The 10,758-nt window shown below is 41.7% G+C and overlaps 1 protein-coding gene across 1 annotated transcript; it reads left to right on the forward strand.

Moving 5' to 3' along the window:
• The first annotated feature begins 443 nt into the window (after positions 1–443).
• Positions 444–1,382, forward strand: LOC128819779 (olfactory receptor 10C1-like). The gene has a single exon (XM_054000122.1). The coding sequence runs from the start codon at positions 444–446 to the stop codon at positions 1,380–1,382; it is 939 nt and encodes a 312-aa protein (XP_053856097.1).
• Positions 1,383–10,758: the final 9,376 nt, after the last annotated feature.

The following is a 10,758-nucleotide window of genomic DNA, read 5'->3' on the forward strand; positions in this document are numbered from 1 at the left end:
TCCCTTCCTCTTCTTCCACCACACTCCACAACAGGTAACAGAGAAATGATCTTTGTTATATTCAAATGTTGCTACTGATGATTTTGGGACGTGAACTGATTAGTCCATAAAAAGATATCTGCCATATTTTTTTTTTCTTTTTCTACAGGGTAAAAATGGTAGCTGAGCATTTGAAGACAGTAGTGAATATGCAAATTTTGAAGGCAATGCTATGAAAGAAGAATCTGTCAAAAATAGAGACAAAAATAAATGCATAAGACTGCCTTATTTTCTTTAGAAACTTTCAGATCTGTTCAGAAGATCTTTTCAAAATCTGTATAGTTTCTAAATTCTAGTCATCCTTTTGTCTGTTCAAGCAGGCAGTTGTATTTTGATTGCAGATTTGCCTGGCTGTTTGAAGCTTCATCTGAAACAAGGAGAGTTCTACAAGGCACCAAAGAAGGATGATCCTTGGGAACTTCAGTGGATTTAGTGAATTCAGACTCCTGGGTTTTTCTGAAATCTCTCATTTGCACTCTTTGCTCTTTGTAGTTTTATTATCTCTTTATATTCTCACCTTGATGGCTAACACTGTGATAGCTTTCACAATAAACAGTGATAGCACCCTTCACACCCCGATGTATTTCTTCCTCACCCAGCTCTCCTGTTTGGACGTCTGCTATTTATCAGTCATTATCCCAACCATTCTCGAGACCCTGATGGTAGGAACAGTAAGTATTTCCATGACAAGATGTGCAATGCAAATGTTTTTCTTCCTTCTCTTTGGAGTTGCTGAATGTTTTCTCTTGGCTGCCATGTCCCTTGATCGTTATTTTGCAATTTGCTACCCCTTGCACTACACAATTATCATGAGCAGCAGGGTCTGCAGAAGCCTGGTTGCTGGGAGTTACATTTGTGGGGCTGCTGTGGCTTTAATTCACACCCTCATAACATTCAGCTCACCCTTGTGTGGCTCTGCCATCGACCACTTCTTCTGTGAGATTCAGCCCCTGCTGGACCTGCTCTGTGGCAACACCTTCCCAAGAGAGCTGCAGGTCATTGTGGTGGCTGTCTTTGCTATTCTGAGCCCTTTCCTCCTGATCCTTTACTCCTACATTCGTATCATTTCCACAATTCTTCACATGGCATCGGCTGAGAGCCAGCAGAGAGCGTTTTCCACTTGCTCCTCACACCTCTTGGTCGTGGCTCTGTTTTATGGCACTGCAGGCTCCGTGTATCTGCGGCCAAAATACACCTACTGTGCGTCTGTGGATAAATTCCTCTCACTTTCTTATTCTCTGGTCACTCCTTTATTGAATCCCATCATTTACAGTTTGAGGAATAAAGAGGTGAAAGAAGCCCTGAAGAAAAGATGGAGAAAAACTAACTTAGTGTGGAAATGAAATGGAATATTTGGGGTGTTTCAGGTGTTTGTATTGGTATTTTTCAGTCTAAATTCTTGTTCAGTAGAATTAATTTCCAGAAACACTTCAGCTTTTGGGTAGGAAAGAGGGAGAAGAGTGGAGATTGTCAGCAGTAAGAGGGAGTGTTAGAAGCTATGTTAACATTTTGGAAAGAAACTTCTTCCACATACTTAAGAAATTCTTAAATAAATAAACTTTTTTGTTCATTTTATTTTCCTTGCTATTTTTCAGAAACTTTAAAATTGTGTTTTACATACTTCTGACTTTTTGAACAGAAGAGGAATATTCAGGAGTCTGATTTTACTGAAAGAACTGAGAAAAATAAATTTTCATCCGTTTGCATTTATTTTCTGAAAATGTTTAGTAAATTTCTTTGGGGAAAGAAGAGCACATAATTCACGCTATAATGTGGAGCCCAGGAAATTAATGAGTACTGATTATTCATTTTAGGATGTTATAGGGAAAAAAAAAAGTGCAAAATTGCATTCCTGCTCCAGTGCCTCAAAGACATTTCTTTAAATTTAGAGTAATTGTTTTAAACATGTTAGACCAAGTCTATGCATTTGAATAACCTAACCACTGTAAAGCTCTGTGACTGTTAATAAAATTCTTTATATTAAATCCTCAAAACTTAAATGATGTTGGAAAGTTAAGGACATTAATTATTCCTTAAATCATTCCTGGAAATAATTGTAAATAGAAATATCATAAAAGTACAGTGTTCTTAATTTGATGTCTTATGAATTTTTATTATGAGAGTTTGTAATTCCACAGAAAAAATATAAGATATAACTCTTTGCAGAAGCTTGACATATTTGTTTTTAATCACATCTTATTTTCTACCAAAAAAAATTAAACCAGAAAAATATAGAATATTTTTCAGCATTAATTAAAAAAGAAAATGAGCCACCAATAGGAGATTTAATTCATCATGTTTTCAAATCTCATCACTGATTTAAAATATAAAAGCATATTTGAGACATATTTTCCATCACTGTTGATGTAATAAAATAATTGAAATGATGTAAGAAAATAATGTACCATATGACTTGAAGGATTTATACTGAGGCAATGTTTAATTTTTTTCTTCTAATGGAGGGCAGGATTGATGTTTTAATTATATCTTTACTTTCACTGTACCAAAGATAAGGAGCAGTGCTTCAGTGGTAACTGTTAAAGGTTGGACAGATGTAAGAAAAATGTAGAAATTCTGTTGTTCAGGAACAATTTATTTCACCTTGGACTTACCACATGTACTCTGTGAATGATGGTTTTGACATCTATCAAGTGATCTTTAGCATGGATTCCTAATAATAAGGAATGACATTTCTGACATACACCTGGGAGCCACAACTGCTGTAAGAGGCACTCATCATTTTGGGATGGCATTTGTAAGGCAGGTACAGCACTTCTGGACATGTACAGTTATGCTAAAAATTTAATTTATCATTAAATAAATAATATTTAATAATATGAAATAATATTTTAGTCATTAGATTAACCAAATGTCCACATTTGAAGTTGTCACTGTGGCATGGAGATGCCAGCTACATTTTTCAGCAGATTTGGTCACCAGACTCCATTAACTTTTGATTGGTTTTGACTGTGGTGGGAATTCAGACCCTGCAAACACGGTCTGGGGTCAAATCACACTCCAAATTATTGATATTTATGTGCCCAAACTGCCACAGGATAAAGATAAACCACACATGCACAAAGCTCGGGATCTCCTTTGCCAGGCTTGACTCAGCCTAAGGCAGACTTGTGTTAACATCTCAAACATGCTCGGAAATATTCCTGATATTCAGGTGGAAGTTCCTGTGCAGCAGTTTCTGCCCAGTGCCTTTCACCTTTTGGCTGAGCAGAGCAAAAAAAAAGGTTTGGGATTGTGGTAGGAGTTGTTTGGTTTTGTTTGGTTGAGGCAGTGGTTAGGTTGGTTTTGTTGTTTGTTTTAGGTTGGAAAGAAAAGAGAGGTTTTTTTGGAATTTTTGTTTTTAATATGTGTTTTTTATAGACCTGTGTATAATTTTTTAGTGGTTTTATAGGTTGTTAGTTATGTAAAAGTTTTTATATTATGTTTGTAGATGTTTTTTAGGTAAAATGATTCTATTTTATTTTTTGGTTTTGTGAAATATATATGTTAAAATATTATTAAAATTATAGTCTATATATAATTTTTATTTAGAATAATAAAAGTTATTGAATTAAATAGAAATAAAAATATTGATTTTTATGTTTGAATTTTTATTATAATTATAAGAGGATTTTTATTATTATTTTATTTAATTTTATGATTTGATATATGTTTTGCTATTTATTTTTTAAAATAAAATTTTCTTTATACCTTTTTAAAAAAAAAAACACTGACCAGTGACACTGACGCCCTGCCACAGGGTGAGTGAGAGCTTCAACGAGCCCTGCCTCAGCCTCACATTTTGGGAACAGTTTAAATTCAAGGAATCACTCTGGCCTGCAGCTTTTAATGATGGCAAATCAGGTCTGTTCATTAAAATTAATCATTTATTAAACAGACGGGAGATAGCAGATGAAAGATCTTAATCAGATTTACTTACTACACAGTATAAACCTAAAGAATTACTAGTAGATTACAACATAACATAAAACAGTGCACTATATCGAGGTAGCTGTACTAAAGATGGCAAAAGAAATGGAATTAATTGGGAATCAAATGGAACTTAGCACTGAGATGATGATAATGTACAGATTCCTTCACTTAACCCCACGGGAGAAACCACAAAGCAGCGCCCCTACTCATGGGAGACACTCCACACATTTCCCTGGGATGTCCAGAAGATTTCTGCTTTGTGAAGGTTTGCTGCGGCTTTTATAAAGTTTGTAAAGTGATGTGCCTGTCTGTCAGAAATCCACCTGGTCTTCCAGATCTCACTCCAACAGCGAGGTGTTCTTGGGCAGCTGGGAGACGCCAGACCAGTATTAACCCCAAAATAACCAATAACCATGGGCCCAAAGTACCTCTCTACAGGAGAGCTTGTCCTGCTTGAGTTATCTGCCCGTGTGACAAACAAGAGAGGAGCTCCTGTGGGGGGAATGCCCTGCCACACAACCTCTTGTTGGGATGCTGGGGGACAGAAGACAGATGATGGACTTTGGTTAGCACAAGGGATTTGATGACAGATGCCTTGGCAAGAGCAAACAGAACTTTGAGAATTAAATCAAGATTGCAAGAAGATCAAATCAGACAGATTGACTGGAAAAAGAAAATGACATCAGACTTCTGCAAGCTAGAGATGTTTAAAATGTGTAAGTTTGTTTATGTGAATATTAACCCAATCACTGTGGTAAAACATATTAGCCTCCCTAAAATAGTATATAAGTGTTTGTGTCCCACAATAAATTGGATTCTGATCACCAAATCAGTCTTCCCCATCTCTCCTCATCACTGACAACCTCCTTGCAGATACTTTTACATGGGGTAAGGTCCCTCTCAGACCTCTCGAGGCTGACCAGGCCCAGCTACCTCAGCCTGGCCTCACAAGAGGGATTCTCCTCATCTTCAAAGCCCTCCACAAGACAATGACAATTGTGATCATGTGTGTCGTGTGTGCTACTCCTATGGAGAAGTTTCTTGAAATTGTAGAGCTCTGTAGGCCTGGAGGAGAGGACCCTGAGGTCAGACCTCGCTGTGGTCTGCACCCTCCGCCTGAGGGGCAGTGAGGGGCAGGTGGCCATCTCTTCACTCTCATGACAGTGACAGGACTTGAGGAAATGGCTGGAGCTGACTAAGGGGAGGTTTAGGTTGGATATCAACAAAATCTTTTTCACCCAGAGGGTGGTTGAGCATTGGAAGAGCCTCCCCAGGGGAGTGGGCTCAGCACAAAGTCCATCTGAGCTCCAGAAGTGTCTGGACAATGCTGTCAGACAGATGATGTGACTCTTGGGGTGTCCTGTGCAGGGCCAGGAGCTGGACTGGATGGTCCTGACAGGTCCCTTCCAGCTCAGGAGTTTCTGTGGTTCTGAGACCTTGCAGATCTGCCTTGCTGACAGCCCATTTGCCAAGGTCCTCACAGAGCTGACCTCCTGTCACCAGCCCTGGACATAACGGGTGTGATGCCTTGGGTCTCACAGCAAACCTGCTCTGAAACAAGACAATTACTCTTGTGTTAATGAGCACATTATTTTGGCCTTAAATTGGGACAGATCAGGAGCTCACTGCAGCACGTCCGCCTGCAGTCATTGATAGTATCAATATCTTGAGTTTACCTCTGGTTTTCAGTTTCTCCAGCTCTTCCCCTGTGCCCTTGCTCACATCCCTGGCTGCCTATTCCCTCTTCTCGATGAAGTTTCTTTCCAAGACTCTGAGTGCAGACGTCCCAAGGCATTAGAGTTTCACCAAGTTTTAACTAGGCCTTTGTGTTCAGCTGGGTCCCTCCCCAGGGGAGTTACTGGGCTGTAGAGAATTGGGGAGAGGCCCAATCACCAGCTAGGAAAGTTCTGAATCTCAGGAGTGAGTTTAATTGCAGAAGTCCTTGTTAGCTCCAGCTAATTGCTCTTAGCTTTTTACCAGACACAAATATTTCCTTTTCTGAGGGAATGGCAGGATCACATCAACACAAATTTAGATGAGACTGGGAATACTGCTCTCCTTTGGTGCTACACCCTTGTAACATCAGAGCTGGAGAGAGTTAGGAGTTTTTGAAAACTTCAGAACAGCTCCAGGGGCTGTCAGGACATTGCATTGTGTTCATGAGGCCAACATGCACCTGCCTCCTAAGAGGCCTGGTTTACCTCTGCCCAGAGATTAACAAATCCCAGGAACAAGGACCAAAGGGAAGCAAGAATCACTTCCCAGCAAGAGACAGATCATAGGTACTATTCCTGGCTGGTGTAAATCCCTTTAACCAAAGCTATTGCTCAGCTTTTGCCACCCCATGCTGTAAATGCCTTAAAGCCAATCATCTAAAATTACCCCTCGTGGGTCCTACTAAAATGCATCTTTCATAGTTCTGTTTCTCCAAAGTATCTAATCTTTTTTGTAAGGCCATCCTTTGAAACTTGTTTCTGGTTCCATTTCTCTCTCAGCAATGTCTGTCCTATTCCATGGCATTTCTGAGCCAGCATTTCTTATCTCAAGGTTTGCACACAGATGCACACTGTGTGAGCCTTCTGCCAGGCTTGGAGAATTCCCTACAAATGCACTTCTCACAGTAGCCCTCTGCGAGGGGGTGACAGAAGTGGTGAACCAGGAGAGGGCAAGAGGCATCAGCATCCTGGGCTTGGGCAGAACATCTGACATCATTGTCTCTAAACTGGAGATGGGTGGAGCACTCGGATCACTTGAGTGTGAGGAACTGGCTGGATGGACACACCCAAAGCATTGTGGCCAATAGTTCATTGTCCAGCTGGAGACCAGGTCAGGAGAGTGATCCTTGCCCTCAGCTCAGCACTCTGAGGGCACGCCTGGAGCGCTGGGCTCAGTTCTGGGCTCCCCAGTGCCAGGCACTTGTGCCCCTGCTGGGCTGAGCTCAGCCTTAATTCATACAGAGGTGATGCCTCAGGTTTGAGCTTTTCTATTTTTCAGGTTCTGTGCTGCTTTAGTGGGTGGGTCTGAACTTCATATGAGGGGATGGTGAGCTCTGTTCACAGAGCAGGGAGACAAAACAATTCCTTCTCCAGCTGGGGACCAAGGACAAATGATCCAAATCTCAGACCCAAGAGCACAAACAACGTGGGCTGGAGAGAGAGAAACAAGCAGGATGGGACTGCATGGGCTGGGGCTGGAATTGGACAATGAACTCCAATATGCAAATGGAGCAGAACTTATAAAAGTGAGAGACCCTGTGACCTGTGGGGCATTTCATGACCATTTTGGTTCACCTGGGGTGCAGCCCTGGCTGGGCTCTGGTGCTGCCCAAGGTGGATCCATTGAGGCCTCATAATAAATCCCTGCTTTATTCTTTAGCTCCTGCAGTCTCTGTTCTAGCTCAGCCTTCTCAAGGCATCAGAGGGACCTGGGCAGGCTTGAGAGATGGGCCCGTGACAATCTCGTGACCAACAAGGCCACGTGCAAGGTCCCACACGTGGGTCAGGGCATCCCCAGCACAAGAAGAGTCTGAGGGACAATGAACTGACACTAACCCTGAGGAGAAACATGTGGGGCTTTGGGGATGGGAAAGCTCAGCGTGACCTGGCAATGCATCCTTGCAGCCCACAAGGCCAATTTCATCCTGGTCTGGATAAAAACAATGCCTGCTGTGGCCTTGCAAATGAGACTAGATACTTTAGAGAAATGGAACTATGAAAGATGCATTGGAGTAGGACCCATGAGGGGTAATTTTAGATGATTGGCTTTAAGGCATTTACAGCATGGGGTGGCAAAAGCTGATAGGCCAAGGAACACTTACAGTGTGTTGTAATTAGGAAATGGTTGGCTTCTGATTGTGATGGTGTGAATTATAACATCTGTATTGTCTCACCCTTCACATGAGACTGAAAATGGAATAAAAGCTTTTAAAACACCTCTCAGCTGCCCCATCTCTGAGTCAGAAAAGGGATTAATCTGACAGCCAGCAGGTCGAGGAGGTGTTTCTACATTACTTCACGCCAAGCCTGCTCCTCAGGCTCATTCGCTCACCTGCTGTCACCAAGAGTTTCCTGTTGTCTGACAGCAGGGAAACATCCTGGATCTGGTACATCCTTAGTGTAACTTCTGCTTAAGCTCTCCTTTGTGCTGAGTACCCCTGAAGATTGTTTCAAGCTGCTGCTGTTGCTGCTGGCTCGCAGGCAGGGAGAGGCTTGCAGTGAACACTGCGGGCAGCAGATGGGAGCAGCAGCCCGGGTGTGCTGGATTTGTGCTGCAGGCACCACCTGGAGAGACAGGAATGCCAGCTCCTGGACCTGCTGCTGTGCAAGGAGGAGGTGGGGGAGGCTGTGTGGGGGTGGTTCAGCAGAGTTGCAGAACTGTGTCACAAGCACTGCTGGAGGCATTTCTGGAGATGCCTTTGTACACAGCTGCAAAATTCACTGGCAGTGGAGAATAGTGTGGTAAGGCTGACCTCTGTCTCCTTAGTTATATTCACTTCTGCATCACAACCTGCTCTGGCCTCATAATTTGCCCATTACACCAATCTAAAGACTGCTACCCTATTCTGGTACATCCATTTCCACTCATTATTTAGCCATGTCCATACCAATTTTTTTAGAAGCCTGGATTTGCTGTGCCCTGGTCCTGTCAAACCTGACCCACAGCATGAATCTCTATTTAGAGGCCATAACTTCCATGCTGAGCCAGTGATTTACCATGCTAGAGGCTGTGTCATTGTGAAAAATGTGCATTTTATGCTTGGCTTTTCACAAATATTAAAATTAATATTATATGAGTTATGTTAGAAAGTTATGCTGTATTAATTCTCTTAAGTAGTGTGTTAAATATAGTTTTAGGTTATAACACAGTGTTAAAATAGAAACTCTGCAATGTAAGATATTTTTTTAACTAGCTCAAGCAAGAGATGAGATAATCAAGAGACTCTTTGCACAGAGATAACAGCGACAGGGCACATAAAGAGTTACAGCCTCCGTATTGGAAAAGACAAACATCCTTCCACCTTCTCTCTGTCTTTGTGCAACCACCAGGATTAAGGGAAAGAAGTTGACATAAACCAGAAAAATTCTTAATTTGCAAGGAATTTATGCATCATGTATGAGATATATGAATATACAGCAGGCTGTTGCTTTTAAGGGTTATTCCTTTGTTCACAAAGCATGATTTGGCAGCTTAATGCCCAAAAACATCCAGACATCCCTAATTCTTTGCTTTTTATTGTCTCGTAGTGTCGCAATCCCAATTGTCCAAATTTTTATTACTCTAATTTTATTACTACTTTTATAACTATTTTACTACTAATAAGCTTTTAGGATTTTAAAAAAACAAGTGATTGTCATTTTTCACTGACTGACCCGACCTGATTCATCTCTGACTTCCTGGCCTGCTCCACCTTATCAGCTTGGCACTTGGCCTGTCCCACCCACAGCCAGTCCTCCTGCATTCACCTGCTGCTCTGCTCTGTCAGTGTTCCACTGCCCTGGACAGGTTCAGCTACGTGCCTTCTCCTCCTCCAGGTGCCAATTAAAATGCACAGCCCCCTGTTCCCTCAGTGAGAAAACTCATTCTCGGGAATTCTTTTGGATGCATCACTCTGAATTTCCTTCAAACACTTGCATGACAGAGTCTGCCAGGGAGTGAACCTGACTTCTGAAGGCAACAGGCCATGATTCCTGTCTTGGGTTCCCTGACTACAAATCCACCTCTATTTCACATTCCTGCAAGTAAAAAGAAGTTTGTAATGGATTTTTTTTTAGATCTGTAAAGGCTCTAAGCAGAGTGTACAACCTTATGGATGAAACAGCACCAATTTAATGCACCAATTTTAAGATTTATTTTGCTATGAGGAACAGTTTACATCTTCATTCTCCTTCCAGAAATTCTAAGGCTTCATGAGCCTTTGTCTTACAGTGCCAATACTCTGTTAGTGCCAGTTGTTTAAAGACAAGGGTTTCTGAAGGTGGAATGACTTTTAATAGGGAGACAAACAAGCAGAAAATAAATTATTCCCATGGAGAGCATGGACCATAACTTTTCTTATGCCTTGCCCAAGTCCATTCAGTTTAACAAAATGACAAAACTGGAAATCTGGATGCACATTTTTTCCTTTGCAGAGTCTATGTGGACAAGCACGTGGAGCTGAAAAGATCCTGGACGTTTTTTCAAGGTGATGTGGCCTACTAAGGAACATAAGGAAATGACCAGTTCCATTTTTCCTTTTCAATTCTCTTTTAAGCTCTGAAAGGCATCCTGCCTCAGCTTTACTCCTGGGTTAGGAGCTGCTAGAAATGAAGGGATGGGGCTGTTTTCAAGCTCAGGATGATTTATTGCTCAGACAAACATCAGTCTCAGGGGCTGTGAGATTCTAGAGGAGCAAGCATGTGGCCACAGCTCAAGAGCAGTCACAAGTTTCTCTGTTTCAAGGCAATGCAGAACTTTCTAACCCAATGGACAGTTGCCACAGGGTGTATTTTGCTTTTCTAACCCATCACCTTTACTCACTTCTGCTGCACTGCGGGTACTTTTGTCCAATGGGCTTCGAGCTCACGTGCACACATTGGCTTCTGTTATAACTTGTGAACTCTCAGCTTATTCCATACAGCCACACCCTTACACTGTAACCCTTCACCACCTCACCAGTACAGTTTGGCACTTACTGAAGGCATATTCTCACCTACAACTATGGAAACATAAGTTTATAATTTTTCTGCTTAATGTCTGTGTATTGTATTTTTACATCAATCCAAGCTTCTTCCAAGGCTGCAGATCAAATCC

The sequence above is a fragment of the Vidua macroura genome, chromosome 27 (genome assembly GCF_024509145.1).
Source record: "Vidua macroura isolate BioBank_ID:100142 chromosome 27, ASM2450914v1, whole genome shotgun sequence".
NCBI lineage: Eukaryota > Metazoa > Chordata > Aves > Passeriformes > Viduidae > Vidua > Vidua macroura.